Source organism: Marmota marmota, unplaced genomic scaffold (genome assembly GCF_001458135.2).
Source record: "Marmota marmota marmota unplaced genomic scaffold, marMar, whole genome shotgun sequence".
Taxonomy (NCBI): domain Eukaryota; kingdom Metazoa; phylum Chordata; class Mammalia; order Rodentia; family Sciuridae; genus Marmota; species Marmota marmota.
The window spans coordinates 41233321-41255820 of record NW_026000229.1 but is presented as its reverse complement, the minus strand read 5'-3'; the positions used below and the strand labels follow the sequence as shown (position 1 = coordinate 41255820).

The window sequence follows — 22500 nt, the reverse complement described above, 5'->3', positions numbered from 1 at the left end:
TCTCGTTAGGTTTTCTAGCAATCCCAGAAAATTTTGGTAGGTCTTTGCTACAGTGAACTTTTTCTTTTCACCTTGATCTGCATTATCTCTTTGCTGGTGACTCAACTTTCATGCTGGGCCCCAGTGACCTTAGATGGGAGAGCACAATATGGTTAATGGGGTGCTGTATCTGCTAACCATGGAGTGTTAATTATCTTGAAACTTTAATTGATAATATTTGAGTTGGCAGGAAATATAGAAAGGAGGAGGGAATACTGATGGAAAATATGAGTTTAGCACTTATAAAACGTATTAATCTTATAAGAGATTATTAAAGAATGTTCTGGATTGCCTTGGAATATCATAGAAGTAGTGAGGGAGAATAGCTTTGTAAATATGAGCCTAACTGGCCATGTCCGTAACTAACTAGCAGAGGGAATTTAGCAAATTATTTAAATATTCCATGTCTCAGTTTCTTCATTTATGTGATGGGAATAGCTAACTTGTAGGTATATTCTGGAAATTTTGTGAGTTTATGTTAGTCAGCTTTGCATTACAAAATACCTGAGAGAAATCATATTAAAGGGAGAAATATTTATTTGAGCTCCCAGTTTCAGAGGTTGAGTCATGGTCTGTTGGCCCAATTGCTAGTCCAGCCGGGGATGTGGCTCAGTGGTAGAATGCTCGCCTTGCATGTATTAGACCCTGGGTTTGATCCCCAGCACCACTCCCCCTAAAAAAAAAAAAAAAGCAAAACAAGAGGTAGAAACTTGTATATTGGTTACATTGAGTAACTCCCCATTCCTGAATACTCACCCTAAACTTTTAGAAATTTGGGTATAACATTTACAAACTTTTGCCATATCCACCTGATACCACATATGGTAATAATAAATATATAATAGTTACTTGATTTTTCTGTATTAATTATATATTTTTTATAATTCTAAAAGAAGGAAAGGTATTATTACAGCTCAAAAGACTTAGGGACACTGCTTATTGATTTATTCTCAGATTGGTTGAATTATAGTTTAGAAAACATTTTTTTGGAAGTCTGTGGAAAGTGAACTTTTAGAGTCCTGTAAACAGTAGTCTATGTTTTTATTGACATAGCATACTAATCATACCTTGGCTAGATGTAGTAATCTTGGACCTTGTCCTTTTCCCTTAAAATTATTTATCCATTACTCCATTCTTTTTTTACTATTTATTCTTGGTGAAAAAAAAAATCTGAGTCTAATTGGATTTTTCTTCATTTTGATGTTTGGGATATGTTCTTTACTTTGATGCTTATGTGATTCTCTTTATTCTTGAAATATCTCCATGTTATTTCATATGCCACTCTAACTGCTAATTTTGCCTGTGATTTACAATTTCTTAAGATTATTTGGGTTTTTCTTTTCATCAGAATATTTTAGATTACTATTAGAATCTAAGTGTTTTGGTCTTTTAAGGAAGCATGTCATAAATGTGTTAAGCTTTCTTTCCTCTCTGTCAGCCTTCTTCTCTCCATTATTATAAACCTGTGACATTTTTTTCTTTGCATTTGCACATAGCATGTTAAGTTTTTTCATATTGTTGATTTGCATTATTTGCCTCATATTTTCTTTTTTACTGTGAAAATAATAATAGATTGTCTTGACATAATATACTTATAAAATAGTACATAATCATTAAAGAAAAAAGTGTATTACATGATAGTAAAGTCATTTCATGTGCTTATACCAGGGATAAGCACTCCTGTCTGGGATACACAGCATTATATATTTTCAATATTTATCTAAAGATCGATTATATCATGTTTTTCTTATTTTGAATTTTCCCCAAATGATAAAAAAAACTACTTATTCATAATAAGAAAGCCTCAAATTTAACTCTAATATATTTAGATACCTAAAAATTGCTCTGACAGGGGAGGGAATGTAAGTAGGACTTGTATTTTTGAGTAGCTTTCTTTTTTTTTTTTAATTGTTTTTAAAGAGAGAGAGAGAGAGAGAGAGAGAGAGAGAGAGAGAGAGAGAGAGAATTTTAATATTTATTTTTTAGTTATCGGCGGACACAACATCTTTGTTTGTATGTGGTGCTGAGGATCCAACCCGGGCCGCACGCATGCCAGGCGAGCGCGCTACCGCTTGAGCCACATCCCCAGCCCCAGTAGCTTTCTTTTTCATTTGGCAATTTATTCACTTATTCATTCCTTAGCAGTTTATTGAGTAGCTATCTTGTATAGAGCAACTTTGGAGTGATAAGAGAAATATTTCTACTTTAAACAGTTTGCCAAATTCCCTGAAACAAATAGTTTGTTAGTTTACCAGGTGAACCATGCATTCTTAAAGGGCATATTGCACAAATAGAAACACCTGCAGCATTAAAATTTCATTGGTGGGTGGGGAGAGTGAAACAATTTAAAAAAAAAAGAAGTTTAAAATTCTTAGGTGGGATGTAATGAAAAAATGGTTAAAAAACGTCTATATAGACTGTGAATTTGGGCTACATAAAGCTGAACTTGGAATCTGAAACCTCATAGCTTTACAACTAGTAATAAACCTGTAAGACTTTTTCTTATCTTCTTGGAGTGATCTACTATGAGCCTAATTCTTCCTCTATGTAAAAGCCTGCAGATATTTAAAGAAAATATTGAGGAAATATATGTTTTTCCCCCTATATTGTGCCAAACGTTACTTTTTCTTTGAGATTTTTTAAAGTGTGGCATGGTTGCAAATTTTAGCATTCCAACGAATCTCTTGTAAATAGATGGCAGTAATATTTAATCAAGTATCAAGTGATTGACAGACAAAAGGAGTTCTTTCAGTTCCATTATATGAGGGAGAAGAGGGCAAATGAATTAGAAAATTTAAGAATGGCTTTCATGGAGGAGCTCAGAATTGAATTGGAAGTTTCGGCCCAAAGAAAGATGAGGAAACCCACTCCAGATGTGGAAGGCGGGTGCGGAGGGCAAGAATGAACTGTGATCATAGCATTAACAGGTGCTAGATAAATATTCATTGATTAGGGTTTGATGGCATAGCTGTAAGTTGCCTGAGATTCTGATCAGTGACTACTCAGTCTTTACATAATACTTTCATATTTGATGATTCTAGTTTACATTATTTCTTCTATGAATATGTGTTAGTAGAGAGCAGAATCTAATTTGTCCCTATAGGATTCCTTAATGTTAAAAGACACTTTTTATTCAGGTTGCCAAGTGGAATCAAACTGCTTTAGGTGTCATACAAAAGGCTCCTATAGGCCACAGGCAGTATTGCAGTTGTCCAGGAAAGACACAGATCAGCCCCCATGGAGATGTAGTTTAAGACCTCATGACCTTGATGTACAAAGGCCTTAAACCAGCTTTTGAAGAAAAGATTAAATACCAACTGGTATTTAGGCTTTGTTGTCTGGGAGTTCAGCCTCTGGAGCAGCCACAACAAAAGGCAGAATTCCTTGTGTGCCTTGGGAGTGTTTCCAACAGCAGGTGCCTTCTCTATTGAGCTGTTCAAACACATGGAGTATTTTTCTTCAGTAAAGGGAGAACTGAGTTCTAACACTACAGTTCTGACTGCCCATCACATCTCTATCCCGTCTTGTCTTTCTCTCACTCATCCTTTTTTCTGTCCTGTCGGCTAACATCCAGTATACAGTTAGCCCATGGTGGCTCACTTATACTCAATGTGTGATCTTGGATTAGGGATCCCAGCTATATACAATCTTGCCTCTGTTTTATTTCAGGTATAATCTATTCAAAAGGCATTATTTGTGGTGTGTAGGACTTCTGAGAGTCCTGAGAGCACAGGTGATATACCTGCTTATTTGTCTCACTGCCTTCTAGCAGTCACTGGCTACATATCTGACCTTACATTAAGAAAAGCAAGCATTATAAAAATGGATCTTATGTCAGTGATTCTTGGGGAGGTCTTCTTGCTTGATCGCTGGTGCTTGAAATTCCCTTAACTAGATAGAAGTATCCTTCTATTATGTGGTTATAGACATGAATTACGACCTCAGCCCCCAGAGGGATAGCATATTAGCTTAATACACAGGTAGAAAGGACTTCTACCTGTGTAGAAGCTTTGATAATGAACTGTACACTGAGTGCCACAAAAGGGTGTGTCTGTCTGTGTGTATAAGAAGGAATAATCTGACGTTACCAGAATTTGTTTGATGAACAGATTGTCTTCTATCTATAAAGAACAGGTCCTGACTTCATATAAACTTCACGAAGTCTGTCTTTTTTATCTGCTTAACAAAAGACAGTAATAGCTATGCTTATTGATAATGCAGTGTTGTTGGGAGGCAGAAGGCAGGCCACACCATCATCTAACAACAGCTAAAATAACAGTAACAACCATAGTAGCCCAAGTGCTTTACATTGTCTGTTTAATTTCATCTTCACAACAACCCTGCAAGATAGGCACTGATTTTATTCTCTTTTATTGACATGGGGACTAACAATCACCAATCACAGACATTAATTAACTTGTTGAGATAACATGGCTGGTAGGTGGAAGGTTCAGGCCTCAGACAAATCTGTCTGATTCTTGACTTGTGTGTAGCAACTGTTCCATATTGCTTATCTGCTTGAAAGTTTTTACTGCATGGCTTTCTGGGTTCACCTTTCTTTTAGAAACCATGTTTTTCCTCTTTTGAGGAAGATGTAAATAAAAATTATGATCTAGATATGTTACTTCTAAGGCTTTGTCATAAGAGGCCTTAAGAGTCTGCCTGATTCTCTAGGGATGATTGTTCTTGGAACCCACCATTTCAAGAACTCCAAGCAGACCCTAGTGGGGCTTACACGGTGAGAAGCCAAGGCTCCTTCCCCACATGTTTCCATGCTGGAAACATGATTCACCATGGAAGTGATCCTCCAGCACTCATATGACTCACCCCACTGATAGCCATGCAAAATGTAAGCTGTCTTCATTGAGCCTAGCCGATGTTGCCAAAGAAAGAGCATGTTGAGAAATTGTTGCTTAGATGCCTTTCCAAAGAAAGTGAGGGTAACATTTGAAAATCCAGTTGAACTGAATCTCAAACCAATAGGAATAAGTTATTTTGTTTTCCAAACTTGATGATTAGCACAGTATTTTGGCCTAAGACACAATGGCAACATTTGGAGGAATTAGGGCAACAATTTATTTTATAGCGATTGATGACCATTCTCCTAGTGGCCAGATCCCTTGCAACAGAGGTTTTTAGAGGTGATTGGCATGATTATCCACATTGCTGCCACCTGCTTTTTTCTCTATTGTTTCTGGCTTCAACTTCTTGAAGGGATCTTTTCTTTATATATTTTTATAATTCTAACTTCACAGTAGTTACACACACATTCTCTTATTGTCTTCCTCTGAGTTAAGTGATTTACTGTAGTAGTGTGTAAGAAATTATATTTTTGGTTTGTCTTTTATAGATATTTGCTTTGTGGTTACCATGAAGATTACCAAAAAGTTAGTTTGATTATATGTAGCAAACTATTTTGAAATTGATAACAGCTTAACATGGTCACAAAGCTAGGACCAAAAGCAAAAGGGGGGGAGGGGATATCTGCCCATTTTGTATCTTTCTGTATTGCCTATCTCATATTAACATAGTTACCATTTTAATTGCTGTTTTTTAGTATTCTTTCTAAAATATGAAATTTAATACAGCCATACTTGCAGTATTAAAGCATTCTGAGTTTTTGTTTTTTAATGTCTTTTTTAGATGTAGGTGGACACAATACCTTTTATTTTATTTATTTATTTTTGTGGTGCTGGGGATTGAACCCAGGGCCTTGTGCATGTGAGGCAAGCACTCTACCAACTGAGCTATATCCCCAGCCCCCGAGTTTGTTTTATAATTACCCCTCCCATTGAGTTTCATACTTTTCCATATTTTCTTTTCTTTCTTTTTTTTTTCTTTTTTTCTTTCTTTCTTTCTTTTTTTTTTGGTTGTTGTTGGTGGTGGTGGGTACTAGGGATGGAATCACCCAGGGGCACTTTACCATCATGCTATATTCCCAGTCCTTTTTATTTTTATTTCTTTATCTTTTGTTTAGAGACAAGGTCTCATTAAGTTGCTGAGGCTGACCTGGAACTTAGAATCCTCTTTCTTTAGCCTCCTGAGTCACTGGGATTATAGATATGCACTACCATGCCCAGATCATTGTCTCTTTTTAGCAGTTTGAAAATCTCTCTTCAGCATTTCTTCTAGGCCAGGTCTGGTAGAGATGTATTCTCTCAGTTTTTGTTGGTTTGGGAATGTCTTTATCCGGCCTTCATTTTTAAAGGATAGTTTTACTGGGTACAATATTCTCATCTTGTGCCACTCTCTCATCCTGTAAGGTTTCTGTCAGGAAGTCTGCTATCAGGCAAATTGGGAGACCCCTGTGTGTTACATATTCCTTTTCTCATCCAGCCTTGAGAACCTCCTTTTTCTGTTACCTGCAAAGGATTGATATAATATGTCTTGAATCCGATCTGACTGGTGATCTTTGACCTTCCTGAACCTGGACATTTGTATGCTTTGGATTTGAGAAACTTTCTGTTATTGTTTCCTTGAATAAGCCTTTTATCCCTTTGGCACTCTTAAGTCCCTTTTGAGCCCAAATAACCTGAATGTATGCTCTTATAATATTGTCCCAAATTTCCTGTAAACTTTGTTCATTCTCTTCATTCTTTTTTTTTCTTTTCTCCTCCAGCTGTGCATTTTAAATGGCCTATCTTTGAGCTCACTAATTATTCTTTCTGTTTGATCTCTCCTGCTACTGATGACTTCAAACAAAAAGAGGAAACAAATATTCCCCTGAACTATTTGTTCATGGGTCTTCAAAAACTTCAGCAACATAGCAAGATGAGCTTTTGTTGATAGGCTATATTTCCATGACAAACACCCAGAAATTAAAAAAAAAATAAAAATAAAAATAAAAAGTTTTTTGTAAAAGTAGTCAAGAGCAAACAAAATAAATTAAATCTTGGGTGTCAAAAATTGAAAGAGATACTGTATGCAGAGTAGTAAACAGGAATTGCTACCTTCAATGTAAACATGAGGGTGTGGTGGTTTTATTTTTAGCTCTCCAGAAGGAAAAATGTATAACCAGGAGCTGGAATTGAGCCTTCCCATATGGCTCAAACTATGAAGAAAGGACTGGGAAAATTCTACTTTCCTGAAGAAGATGATAAGGAAATGTGGGTTATGAAGTTTTAGGAAAAGAGAGAAAAATTATAAACAAGTCAGCACCATTTGTAGATTTGGGTTCATATTTGTGTTCTTATTTATTGCAGAAAGCCCAAGCTAAGAAATTAACAATAAAACTGGTCTCTATAGAAGTAAAGATGAAACTACTATGTCATAGCTCCTTTCACAGTGCATGGCAACCAGACAATTCTTGCTGAAAATATGTTCGTAGTAATAATTTACATATAAAGGGAGGAGGTAACCAACTTCCATGGGGAAAGATATATAGGAAGGTAGGTAGGCAGGCTGGCAGGTAGGTAGGTAGTAGATTATGTATATAGAGAAATCACGTACTATCAAATGTTAATGTCATCCAGAAACCTTCTCACAAATAAAGCGAGAATCATGTTTGACCAAATATCTGTGCATCCCTGGCACAGTCAAGTTGACGGGATAAAATTAAATATCAAGAGACTAACAACTGGAGACCTGTCTTAGAAACAAGATGATTGAACAAAAATAGTAGGCACAGTAGCATGAAGGCTGCTGGGAACCAGAGGCTTCCTAATAGGAATGAGTGCTTTCTAAATTCCTTATGTGCAGAATGATGAAGATTAGATATTGATTCTGTTTAAAAATTTTTTTGAGAGGACTACTAAAGCAAAACTTGTAGAGTATATTACTTTCGAGGGAATTAAGGGAGAAAGGGTGAATAAAAATTAACTAAAAGTAGAAAAGAAAAAAGAGGAAGAAAGAATATGTAGAAGAATGTAAAAAATAAAAACAAAGATAAGTCTGAATGTGTCAGTCACAATGAATATAAATAGATTAAAGTCGTTTCTTAAAAAGTAGAGTTTTCTAATTGGATTTTAGTAAATCTCAGTGAATGCTGTTTTAAGAGTCATACCTCAGACGTGTTGACAATAAATTTTAAGATAAAGAATCAAAACATCAGATGTATGAGGCAGATACTATCCAAAAGAAAAGTGGTGAAGAGTATTACCACTTGGTAACATCAAATTTAAGAAAAAGTTTTATTAGAGTCATGATTTACTACCAGTAGGTATACTTACCAAGAATTATATGTATAACAGTCAAAATCTAGCCTCCAAATAGAGAAAGCAAGTATTGGGAGAATTATAAGGAGAGATTGACAAATCCAGAATAGGAGCAGATGATTGTTTCATATCTAGTTTGGAAAAATAAGGATGCAGAAGATTTGAATAATACAATTAAAACTCTTTACCTACTAGACATATGAACTTTATATCTCAAAAATAGAAATTTCAATTGTTTAAAAACATGTTTCTAAAAATCTGTTACATAAAAAAAAAACACAGAGGAAGCCAAACATACACTCCATATTGATATAAACATCACAAATTAGAATGGCAAAAATTTAAATGTTTTTAAGTAATTTGTGGATCAAAGATGAAATAATAATGGAAGCTAAAAATATTTGTAAATAAATGACAAACTTATAGCATGTAGTTAAAGCAAAATTTATAGGAAAAAATTATAGTCTTAAAAATGTTAAAGAATTGTACATTACTATGAAAATAGTAACAAAAAGATAAGGTACTCAACTCAAAGTAGAAAACAGGACATAATGATAAGAAAAGATAAATTAAATGGCATTAAAAGAAATGGCACAGTAGAAAGAATCAACAAAGCCAAATTTTGATTTCCTGAAAATGCTAGTAAAATAAATCCACCTTCTAGCAAGACTAATTTTAAAAAAAAAGTTTATGCTATATTAGACCATCTAAAGTAAATTGATTGCAGATCTGGAAGTTAGATTAGGGTGGTGGATGCATGTTTGTAGTTGTTCATATTAGAAGTATTTCACAATGAAAACATGTAATCTTAGGCATTGTGCTTTAGTCCATGCATTAGCTATTGCCTGTCTTCTGTAGCGTGATTTAACAGATACCACTTCTTTTCTCATGGATCTAATTCCAAGTGACTCACATTTTCTTCTTTGTATATCCTTGTTAGAAATGAGAAATAGAGTCAGTTGAAGCAGTATCAGGGCAAAAGTGTGAAAGCAATAGAATGAGTACTTCTAGCGAAAGCTAGGGAGAATAGGACTCTTGTCCCTATGTGGTCAAAAAAAAAAACTGAACGCAAATTGACAAACAGCCTAGGGACAGGGACCATGAAAGGCATCCACTCAAAGATTGTTAGTAATTTATTAAGTTACCTTAAATGCTATAATCACTTCCTACAGATGGAGACACTGGAGTTGAGAGTCTGCCTTTACTTTTCTGGTAGATGTTATTGTTCATCCCTTTGAGATGGCAATTCCTAAACTTCAGAATATGTGAGTAAAAGTATGTTTGTGTTTTCTGGCCAGGTCTGAGACACAGGCATTGTTTTGTGAAGAATGAATGGAAACAGCCACATGTGGAAGACAGGCCAGCATTGGGTCTGCAGCAGAGTCCTGGACTTTGTAGTAGAGCTTTCTCTCTTGCTCTAAAAAATGCCAGGTTGGAAAGAAGAAAAAAGACTTGTTATTAAATTTAAAATGTATATGTACTCAATATGTAGTTTTTACCATTCCATTTAAAACAACTAACTTTCTTTGGAATAGTATCCTACTCAGTGAATTCAAACTATTTTTTTAAAAATTTATTGGTTATAATTCTTATTCCTGATAAGCACACTGTTTTAAATTTGTATTGTGAGGAAAATTATGTCATCAGTTTCTTTTATCTTTTGATAGTTCCTTTTCTTCCCTCAAAACAAATGACCCAATAATTTTATGTCCTAGGATAATATCCCTAGTCTTTTTTAAAAAGAGCTTTAGTTTAAAGATTTTAGCAATGAATTTGCATATAATTTGGCATGAGGTCAGTAATTTTCCATAAGATAGCACTTCAGAACATGCTGTCTAACCATTAAAATATCAGTAATCTTTTCCTCATATGATGTGAGAGTTTGCAGTGGAGCACCTCAGCCACAATTACGTATATTTGGAGAAGGGGCTAGTATTTCCTTGAGACCCTTGAGTAGCCTCAGAGAAGGTAACCAAATGTGTGAATAATTGCTTTGATCTCCTCCAAAAGGCAAGGCCTTAGAATTAGGTTGGAGAAATGAGGCATGTTTTCCAAGCACATTATTATCTCTTTAATACTATTGCTGCCATAATGTGTTCCTTTGTAAGATGATGATTTGCTGCTTCATATGCTCAATATTTGTACCACTTATCAATGGTAATTTCTTTTCGAAGTAATTAGGTACAGCCTAAGTTTTCAGATACAAATGCATAAGTGTGATTTGTTTCTCAGTATTACTTAAATTTAACAATATGGTATTTAGTTCCTTTCTCCAGAGACTCACACTGGAACCCTTTTTGTTGGATTGAATAATATCATCACTTCCTATAGGTGAAGACACGAGTTGTGTCTGCATTACCTGCCTAGGTTGGGGAGTTGGAAGTAGAGATAGGGCTTGGAAGGATGACTGGTGTGGCTCTCTTTGTGATTCGATATGGCCTCTCTTAAGTGCGGAGCAAGCACATGTTTACAAATGATTCTTAAGTACACAAGTGTTCCTGTAAGTATGCAGTCATGTAATTAACAGTAGGCAATAACTTAAATAATTTTACTTGATTTTTTTGAAGACTCAGTGCTGTGCTTATGTAAGATGTAAATTTCCTTATTTCTTTCCACAGTATTTACTAGCCTTTATTATATCTATTAGTGTTCCTATGTCAGGGAACTTGATAAAGAAAATGTTAGAACAAAAATCAGCTCAGAATTTAAGTGATGGAGATCTGTGATCTGTGTTCATTTTTTTAACTAGATACTTATACAACGTGTTTTTCAGTTTGTGCTCGTGTGGGTCAGATCCTAAGCCATTTTGTTAAATATTTGGGAAAGATGCCTCTGTAAGACTTTGCTAGAATTGATTGTTAGCTTGTTTAGAAACTTGTCTTCCTCCCATGTAGTAAGAGGAACTCTGGCCACCTGGGCTGCTACATGCCCACTGTGAGCAAGTGACAAGGTCTCTGACCTTGCTTTTCAAAGGATATCACCTCACATAACATTCTTCACTAGATACCTTTCTTAATGCTTTGCTGTATATCCCTGGGAGTCCAGGATAATTTTCAAGTGAATGAGGCATATTTTAGGTGGAAAATTTGTGTATGTATAAAATGTATACACACAAGGTGGATACTCTGTAGCCATAGACTCTGTATCCATGAATTCAAGCAATCACCAATGAAAATATGTGAAGTAAAAAATTGCATTTTTGCTGTGCATTTTTTCTTGTCATTATTTCCTAAACAATACAGTAAAACAACTATTTACGTAGAATTTACATTGTATTAGATATTATGTGTAATTTAGAAATGAATTAAAGTATATGGGAGAATGTGCATAGGTTATATGCAAATACTATGTGGTTTTGTATAAGGGACTTGAGCATCTGTGGAATTTGGTATCCATCAGGGGATCTTGGAACCAATCCCTGAGAGAATCAAGAAACAACTATATATACATGTATATACACATACCCCCAATTTTTTTTTTCTTATTTAAAATTCCCTCAGCTGTCAACTAGTGTCATCAACTTTACTACTCTGTGGGATGTATGTAACATCTTACAGCAATTGATGAGAATTATTTTGAAAAGGTTTAATATTCAGAGATAGCTGAAATTTATTTTTATTGACACCATTGAAGTCTTTAAGTCTGACCTGCCTTTACTAAGCTTTACATGTGCATATGCTTGGTTATAAAATACCTACCCGTAAAAGGTAAATATTTTCTTTTTGTTTTGCTTTTTAATTTTTGTTGTTGTTGTTGTTGTTGTTTTTTCCTCAAGTGGGCTTTTCCAAAGCTAATTTATCTTCAAAGAGACATATGCTTTAGGTCTGTACTTGTTCATTTACCTTGGAAAAATTAGGTCATCATCAAATCTGGCGATGTGGCTTATAAACTTGGCAACATGGTCTAATTAAAAACTTCCCTTATATTAAAAAAAGGGAAAATGATTATAATGAGTAATGTTTTTGTTTTCATGGTTTGTGTGTATGTAGGTATTTGTCACTTCTCATGTTGCATTGAAAGTATGTTGACTGTCTGCTAATAGTTCATCTCTTTTCTTCTACAGCTTCCAAGTCTGTTATAAATAGTATGCTTCGGGACCCTTCTCAGATTCCAGATGGAGTTCTAGCAAATCAGGTCTATCAGGTATTAATCACAGCTGTCTATTTTCAGTGGCAATGCTGTTATCTGCCTAGCAGAGTAAAGGATTTTAAACCTCATTTAATTACTGTCATCATAAACTATCACTGAGGTCAGGGTGCACCATAAATGGCAATGCAATATTTGTGAGAAGAGCATTTCACTTTTTAATAGCTTGCTTTTATAGTAAATAAAAAGCATGCAATTTTTGTTTTCTGTGATTAAATCTGAACAGCCTTTTGATAGCATTCTTTTTTGGGGATGGGGGAAAGAGAAGTAATTACTGCTTTTAGGATGTTTACTGTAATAGTTTTTGTAGTCTCCCCCCCCCCCCACTGAACCCCCACCCCANACATACCCCTTCTCTTATTTGTCTGCAGTGCATTGTGAACGACTGCTGTTATGGACCACTGGTGGACTGCATCAAACAGTATCCTTTCTCATAAAATTTTAGGTGCACAATTGACGAGCTTAGACTCAGTGGAAGAGATGTGTCTAGCTTTAACCTGACATAAAGTTCTGCTTCACAAAACACATTTCATACTCTTTTATATTCAATCAGCTGGAGGGTCATTGCAGACCATTCTTTCCTACAGCTTAAGGGAAACCAGATAGGCCCCAGGAAGGTGTCAGTTCAGCAGTTGCACTCACATGCTGATTTCAAACTGCTTGGTTTTCAATGAGTTTAAAGGTACAGAGTCATTAGGCAGGTAACATACTGTCTTGGAATGTAGCTAACCATTCCTGTGAACATTTTTTAAAATATAACAAAGTTCCATTGAAAAGGAGCCAAATTCTGTAGAGTTTACTAAAATAAATTTTGAGCCTTGAGTTAAAGGATGATGTTATTTATATGTTGCTGGAGACCATCACATTTTAAAGGGCAGTAGACTCTTACTGCTTAAATGCTGATTACTATCTGAGCTGTCATTTGGATCCCTAATAAACATTTTTAGAGAAACCATGCTAATTTTTCCCTGGGGACTGAATTTAAGGCTGTGAAAACAGATGTCTAGTCATTCTTCATTAAAAACATTGAGATTTCTAAAGAGTTAGTGTTTACTTCTCAAAGTAGGATTGGGTGGATGATAACCGTTTCATGAACCAGGACATTACTAATTAATGTTTTGGTAGTCTTGTAGCAACAGTGAGAATTTTGGTAATTTTTGACTAAAAATACTATTTAAATGCTCATAATTTTAATGGAAATATCTCAGTCTATGAGTCTTATACCTCTTACTATAAACATGGCTTTCATTAGATTTTGTTATCATTGGTGGCACCATTACCAGTGTGACTGAGTGATTACCAGTCAGGGGTTTTGTTGGAAGCTCTTGCAAGTTAAATGTGTTCACATGCATCTGTGTGCATGCGTGTGTTTTTGTGTGTGTATGTGTATGTATGTGTGTGTGTGTGTGTGTGTATTTATATTCCTCCTTGTTTCACAAAGGCTTAGAGTCAGTAAAACCATGATAAGAAAATTCTTTCTTTCCTAAATTAAGATTTGAAAGTAATCTTTTTTAACAGGGCCCTCTTACAAGAATATTTAATACCTAACATATAGCCTCTCATTCATATGTGTAATTATATGTGTGGGGGGGAGTGTGTGTGTGTGTGTGTGTATATATATATATATACACACACACACACACTTGCCTTTTTATTTAACTAAAGTGAAACTATATTTCTATTTTGAGTGTGATATTAATGTAGTGTTAGAAATTGTAGGAGTGCCAACCTCATGTTGCTGTAGTGATAAAGCTTAGCACATTCGTAAAACAACTCACACCGTCTGAGAGTATCTGGGGCTGAATTACATGTTAATTTTAAAGCGCATAAAATAGTTAAAAATCAATTTAAAGTTAAGATTTTAAAAGCATAATGTCTTTTGAAGGATTGCATATTGATTTTAAATATAACTATCTAATTATATATGCATGGACTAAAGTATGAAGTCAACTGCTTTGTAAATGCCAGGAGGCTATTTTTCAGTAATAGTTGAGATGCTTACGGGAAACTAGATTGCTGTATTGCTGGCGAAGAAAATGGCTTGTGAGGTTATTTACAAGTTTTGCCCCATGGTCACTGCCATACATCAATAATAGGTATTCTTATAGACAAAGTCTAAGTGTTTCTGCTTATGGAACATTATAAATTCTGCTTGGAGTATTTTCCTTATGTTTTTGCTATCATTCACTTTCCTTTTTTGGCTGTGTTATTGCCAGTAGAAGTTAATGTAGTACGTGATTTCAATTGATAAAGATAATGATGTATGTCTATAAGTTGCATTCATCAACTAGATTATTATTTTGCAGTTCCATTATGCCTGTTGTCAGTAAAATTACTATTTTTATAAGGTTTATTTTCTAGACCTTCCATTTTATATATGTTTATATCAAGCAATGCATAATCAAGAAGTATGTCTTTCCAAAATTTCAAATTGGTGATTGCTTTTACTATTGCAAAATAAAACAGGCCTAGGAAATTTATAGAGAAACTGATTTTATTGTTTCATTGAAGTAGTAGCAATTTCATGTAATGTGAATATGCTTGCTAAGATGTCTTCTAGACGGATCAACAGAAGTACTTTATTTCACACTGAATAAGAATTATTAGTTTTCCATGTGAGTGAAAAATGCTTTTATTTGTTATTCATATAAGTTGGTAATGTTTACAGTACTTACTTTCAGTAAATTACTTCGTTTTCCAACAGAGAAAGTACATATTTGGTAAAAGGAATAGGTGTAAAATCTTCTTATTCCATTATGAAAATGTTATATGTGAACGTTTGTGTAAATAGAATAAAGTACCTTGGTCATTGACTAATAAGACACCATGGAAGGGATAGTAGCAGTGAGTGTATGCATTGACATTGTGCTTTCTCTTTCTGTCTCCCTTTTTTGGGAGGATGTGCCTGCTGTTTTTTTCCTAGCTAGCCATGCCCACCCACACCTTTCCTACCGTATCTCAACTCACCAAGGAAAACATGTGAGAAGGTAACCACTTCAACTTTCCAAAGTGTGACTCCAGACCCCACTAACAGATAGAGGACTGCATAGAGATGCAAGAAAATATAATGATGCAGGAAGCCTCAAGTGCTGTGGGTTTCATTTCTGTACCATCAGTAACCTCAGTTTCATGATTCAACATTTTAGATGTAAATAATTTACAACAATCAAAGTGGGAGCGCATTTATGTGGAATAGAAGTAAATAATTTAGTTCTAAAATGTGGGATGCCCATGGTAACGAGAGAGTGTTGAGAGTTATTCATCAAATGTTTTCAGTGGCCTCTGAAAATGTGTTAGATTTTGTGATTTAAAAATTTGTTCCTTTTATTTCCAATTAGAAATTCAAGAAGCATAGTCATGTCCCAAGGCAAAGGATAAAACAACAGGAAGAAAAAAGCATAAATGAAGACTTAGGGCTTGCCTTGATGGTGGACATAAATGACCACAGTTTCTGAATTATACGATTTAAATGATACCCATATATGTTGGTAAAAGGCAAGATAATTCTCTAGGAATTATTTTTTACAAGTGAAGTATAACTTTTCTTTGATTTACATTGAAATGAATTCTTGCAGCCTATGGTCAGAACAGTAGTCTCTGGTAAACCAAGGTGTGATAGAACCAGATTGATGTAACCAGCAAAACATAGAGTATGACAGTAATGATTCAGAGAATGATTGCCAGATGCTTTCAACTGAAATTAGTACCAGCATAGGCTAAGACTCCTTTTCAGATTTTGTTCACTCTCATCACTTTGGAAAACAGACCAGACTTCCAAGTCCTGCTTCCTCATTTCATTATTTACCAGCCTTGGAGCCTTCAACAAGTTCCTCAGCCATTTTGAACCTTACCTTTTCTTAAGTGTAAAAATGAGACTAATAATAGCATCTACTCATGTGGTTGTTGTGAAGATTAAATAAAATTATATCTGAAAGTGCTTATCTTTTTTTTTTAAAGAGAGAGAGAGAGAATTTTTAAATATTTATTTTCTAGTTTTCGGCGAATACAACATCTTTGTTTGTATGTGGTGCTGAGGATCGAACCTGGGCCGCACGCATGCCAGGCAAGCGCGCCACCGCTTGAGGCACATCCCCAGCCCTGAAAGTGCTTATCATACATGATATTTAAGAAATACTAGCAGCTATGAATCTTTGCATAATCTTAATACTTTCTAAGAAGCTATATGGAGCTATAAACTAGCTTTTCAAAGATCTCATTTTCATTCTTTGCCATGTTTTAACTGGCCTTGTGCAGGTTCATTTCTCAGTCTGTTTCCTCATCTATAAAATAAAACTTATAATAATTGTGAGGATGAAACAACATATACATAAATCACTTACTTCAGTGCCTGCCACCTAGGAAGCACTAAAACAATTTGTATGTTCATGTCTGTATCTATGTATGTACACATATATGATACACACTCACACACACATATATACACATGAGAAAAAGATTTTTGAAAGCCTCTAAATGCATACTCACCCACAGTCATCTCCTAAAATATCTACTCCATAGAGTCTCATTAAGTCAGTTGTTTGGCTTCTCTAGTCACAGGGAATCACCAACAATTGAAGGGAAACAAAACAGACTACTAAATGCTGGCTTAGTGACACATGTGAATTCTTAAGATTTACAGAGCACAGTAAGATTGGAACCATTTTTAGGGAAACCCAGGTTAATATTCTTAACTGCCTAAGTAAGTGCTTAATTAATGTGTTCTAAATTGAAGTGGGGAATAACACAGATTAATGGACATGTTAAATGATTTTCCCTCTTTTTAAAAGAATTTAAAATTATACCCACTTATAAATCTTTGCCAAAATATAAAAACAGAAAAATTCCTTTGGATCATTTAAATGGGGGGGGGTAAATAAGAAGAAATATCATTCCTCAGAGATGTGGGCTACAGATGGAAATTGTTATAATTACCTCTCTTCTTCATTTCATCTCAAAGTATGTACCTGGTATTAGCATTTTCCCGATGGTATAAATCTGCCTATGTTATCCTCTTTAACTAAAACTTCCCAGTGCCATTGGTCATGAGCATGAAGTACTGCTGAGAGACTTGCTTCTAGAGAAAAACCTGTCCTTCCTAGGTAAGTATTTCTCACATCCTCTCTAGTTTGTAATAGCTCCATGAGTACTTAAATACATATTTTTAAAATCTTCCACCTGCAGTTATTATGTACTAAAGGAAGAGAGAATGATGATTGATGCTCTGCATGTTATCTTTTATTGATTTAGAACTGAGCAGGAACTCAGTTACCTAATCCCCTATATAAACAGCACATGCACAGGCTTACAATTAATATTTTATAGAATAAGTGGCTGAAAAATGCTTTAATATCTGTTGCAGTATTACTTTTGGTGCCATGAGATATTAACCATAATCTAGGCCTTATGAGAGAAACAAAAGAAATATTGTCTATAAAATACTTTATATATTAAAAAGAACCGTTAGAGAAATTCATGTTAGGTATGAGTGTGTGTCATGTATGGAATAGGGTAGTCCCTTTTATTTGAAAGCAGAATATTAAGCTTTTATTATTTTATGTCAAACATTGTCATCATAGATTTAGTATGATTTTCTAAAATCTTACATGTATGCATGTGTTTGTGTGTCAGCATAGAAATATTATTACAGATTGTTATTTTTTTCAATATCTTTTAAGCAGTAAAAAATTAAGCCTTAAAGGACATAATGTAATCACTGATTATGGAAACCCATAAGCACCCTACAATTAATTAATTCCTCTTTTCCATTCTAAATGTGGTAATTTAAATTCTCCATTTTAAATGCAAAGGATCTATACAAATCATATTATTATAGAAATTTATTCTATGTAAACCTGTGTAAATATTGAAGCATATTCATAATGTAGTTTTTAGGATCAAATAATGAAGAACAACTGGATTACTTAATTTTTGTTCTGACGTGGACAATACATTGTGTGCCTAGGAAAGTCAAATGCATGGTCTTAGGTCAGATTAGGAAAGGATGTTTAGTATAATCCTTCAGTAAATTTACTGGAAATCTTACTGTTTAGTATTCTTATTAATAAACTGGAGAATAGACTTGAAATTGTTATAGGATTGTTGATAAGTTGAAATTGAGAGATATCATAAATGTTCTCTAGTTGGGGTTAAAGAAAGTTGATTACAAAAGTGGTGTCTCTGCTTATTACATTAAATTTCATTATGTATAAGCAACAAGTTTTTTTTTTTCTTTGTGTAAGAAAGGCAATTGTATTGGTTGGCCTATGGAAATAGAGTAAGTTGGAAAGAAATTATCTTTTAAAAACATAACAAAAAATAAAATGGCTCTGAACTAGTTGTAATGGTTGCCCATAACATATCATAAGATTATTTCAGAACTATAGAATTCTGATAGTATTATAAAATGTCTGACCACATTGATCATTAGGTAGTGGCTAGTATGGACATGGCCAAATCTAGTGTTTTGTTTTAAGCCACTAACTAAGCAGTCATATTTCACACAGATTTTTGAATCTTCATGTTTTAACCATAAATGTTAGCTTACTACTACATTACAGCATTTAATATGTATAGAATAAATTAATATTGTATGCTGATGAAAAAGCACTTTAAAATAGAACTGAGGTTACATGGAGTTACTGAGCAAAGCAACCAAGGTTGCTTTGGTGGTAATCTCTTTGTGTCACTTGTTTGCCTATGGCCAGTCAAGCCCTCAGCCTCATTTCTTTATTTAACCTGACTTCTGTGCTCTTGAGAATCAGCAGACCCCACCTAGGAGAAAGAGCAAAGGGCTTAGTTGTGGCCCTAATTTAGTTCTAGTTTCTCAACTTACCTGAATTTGGTGTTTTAGCTTGGATTCACCATGGCTGACAGGCAGTATGAAAGTATGGTGGTCAAAGAGTTATTGCTATGTGCATATAAGTTCAGGAAGGACTCCTAGAGTTGAAATTGATGGGTCTCATGCAGTCTTCAGTGCTGTGGGATAATTATTTTATGGAAGCATATCCAAAATGGTACTTAACTGATCTTTAAGAATAAATGGTTCTAGTTTAGCCAAAACCATGAAACCCTAGTGCAATTTTGAAGTGTTTCCTCATCAGCTTACAAAATAGTTATTAATTTATTCTGTGCATCTTAAGTATTTTAATATAGTATTGAACTAACACATGCTCATTTATGGTTAAAAGATGAAAATTCAAAGCCTTGGGTGAAATATTGGTACAAAATTGTTTTTCTTTTACCTTCTAAATACCCCTTCCCAATGATTAATTTGTTTTAAATACTGTGTCAGGTAAATTTAAATACATTATCATTTTAAATTCAGCTAATATTCTTTCTTGTTTACATGTATACACCTTGAATTTTGTTGCAGAGATACTGCAAATATTGCCAGTTTTATTTTGATTCTTTGACAAGCAAAAGTAAAATCGATCTCCCTCTCTCTGTTGACTTCTAACTCCTGCCACTTTCAAAAGATAAATATTTTTATATGTTAATCCTTTTTAATTTAAGGATTATTACTTTGCCTAAAACCTAAATTTTCCACCCATTATATTTTGTCAAACCTCTTTTGACAATAGAAGGGGAAAAGGAAAAATAATCACTTTTTTTTTAGTCTTACTGCTTTCTGGAGTTTCCTTGTTTCGTGGTCCTGTGGTCAGGAGTTGCTATGGCACAAACCTTAACCAGACACCTAGAAAAGACAGTATGCTGATCATTGAAAATTTCTGTATATTCATGTGGATTTATTCTATATATCTTATAAAGGTATCCATTTAATACTTAGATAAATAGGTATATTGTACTAAATTCAAAGTTGAATAAAAGTCTTTAATTTTTCCAACTAAGAACTATTCCCCCCCCCACACACACACACACTCTGCAAATAAGTCACTGAACTGGGCACACTATTGTAGGCACTAGACACAAGTCAGATAAAGTTCTGGCTTTCTCAGAGATTTGATCTAGTAAGGAAACAAGCTACCAATAAATGAATACAGATAATTTCTTGAAATTCCTGAAAGTCCTCATAGTTCTTTTATTCATTGTTTATTCTTTTCAACTAACATTTTTTGAATGTGCTGTCTACATGCTAGGAACTATAGGAGTTAATATGAAGATGGTCTTTGTTAAGTACCCTATGTCCCAGATGTTCACAGCTGTGCAAGCTCTCACCATTTCTGTCCCAGTGAGAGTGCAATTCCTATCTGGTGCAATTCACTTAGCTGTTGTTCACCTGATTTTCTTCATAATGAAAGTAAATGCACTTACGACTTTTGTCAGACTACTTTTATTAAACCTTAGAAAGAAAGAGTAGATATTAAAAATCACTAGCTACATTTTGTAAGTGAAGAAAATTTGCTGCCGCATTAAATATATTTACTAAAATGGTTATAAAATTGTGCATATTCAGCTGTTCTCTCATCAGGATCTTCCTGCCACCATTTACTTCCAGGATGGCACATTGAACTTTTTAGCTTGATCCTCTAGCATTGAGCTAACCTATCTCTTAAGTATTTGCTATGAGTGGATACTATTAAGGATTTAAAAAAAAAAAATTAACAGTTGAATCAAACATGGAAATTTCCAGGAAAGTTTTAAGTATATGTCAGTAGTTCTCTCCAGGGACATTTAATTTAGAATTAACATTTATTGGTCAGCATTTAAGGTCTCAGAAGATGTCAAGAGCTTTAGACGCACAAAGAACACTTTTTAAACTTTAAATTGACCTATATGCATTGTGATCATCCTTATCACGTCTGCTAAGGAGCCACTCCATTTCTAATGAAAAAAATAGAGAATATATTTTATCTACTGAGGGAGATATTTTAATTTGTATCTTTCCAATGATTAATTAACACTTTGCTGTGTTGTGTTCGTTCTTTAGTTTTCTCTTCTCTTTGTTTGGTTTGGCTTGGTTTTCACTGAGTTTTTTTAAGAAAGTTGGACAAAAAGGGAAAGGAGGAAAGGACAATAGTGTCAATGATAAGAGGATGAAACTGTTCACACTGTTGGAAAAATATGAAAGCACTTACACCAAAGAGGGAAGATAAACCACTCATCCTCCATGAGTTGGCATTCCTCCAGGTCAGAGGGACTTTTATTAATGACTTCTACAGCCACTGTCTGCTGCAAATTCTTGTTAAGTTTGGCTTAATAAGGATGACTCTAGAGATATTTTATTATTTCCAGTGAATGTTGTCCTGTTAGTAGACACTAACAATTATTTTGAGTGACACCTGAGAGGCCTTGGCTTTATCCCTGCACTACACCCCCCACCATGTTTGGACGAAATAGCGTTTTGACATGGGTGCTTTTCTAACATTCATGTATTACTCTGTGGGACTCCAGGAGGGTATAATCTGTAAAGTCAAATAGGCTTAGTGAAGAATGTCCCTTGCTGTAAGAAATTAGGATCTTTGTTTCTAAGAGTTCATCTGTCCCGCTGCTTTATTCCCTACTACCTAAAACAACAGTGCTCTGTTGGGAAAGTGATTATTATGTGACAAACAGGATTACATTCTTCAGGTGAAGAACAGCAGCAGGAGCAAATGAGATTTAGGATACTAAGGTTGTTTACACGCAGATGTTAGCAGCATAGAATAAGAGGCTGGAAAGAAAACATTTGATTATATAAGTTGAGGGGAACTGAGATAGTTGGGTATTTCATAAGGAGTCAGTCATTTAAATTTTTATCTACCAGAAGATTAAAAATAAGATGTGGTTTTTAGAATAACATCCTGTTGTTGTTAGGATACATGCAGTTATTAATAAGAACATGCAATAGGGGCACAGATATGGGGAATTTGGATGTTGTTCCCACCTGAAGAAATTGTCTTGGTGAGAGACTCTCTTACTTATTTTCCTTATCAGTTTCACTTGTGATTGCCTCTCCCTGGGACTGAGAGATCCCTGGGAACCATAGACTTCTTGTTGCTGCTGGCAGATGAAATGCTCTCTGGAACTTTGAAGGAAAGTTATCATGTGCAATTAAAATGGTATTCTACCTGCTCCTGGCCTACAGCCTTTCCTTCACCATTGCTTTGGTTAGATAACTTAGGTCTGCTAAGCGTCTGATTTCCTGATCACTAATAATTTGTTGGAACCATTTTAGTTGTAAGTGGCAAACCATTTCTCCCTCTGCCTCCCTCCCCCCGCCCCC

At 34.6% G+C, this 22500-nt stretch overlaps 1 protein-coding gene across 7 annotated transcripts in view; it reads left to right on the top strand.

The window, feature by feature from the left end:
- Cdin1 (CDAN1 interacting nuclease 1) overlaps positions 1 to 22500 on the top strand; it is a 222771-nt gene that overhangs the window by 94495 nt on the left and 105776 nt on the right. For all 7 annotated transcript variants that reach the window (XM_048793130.1, XM_048793125.1, XM_015480845.2 and 4 more), the window contains 3 exons: positions 12256 to 12335; positions 12710 to 12759; positions 17370 to 17437. In XM_048793130.1, the coding sequence (XP_048649087.1) occupies positions 12256 to 12335; positions 12710 to 12759; positions 17370 to 17437 (198 nt within the window). The remainder of the gene's footprint in view (positions 1 to 12255; positions 12336 to 12709; positions 12760 to 17369; positions 17438 to 22500) is intronic.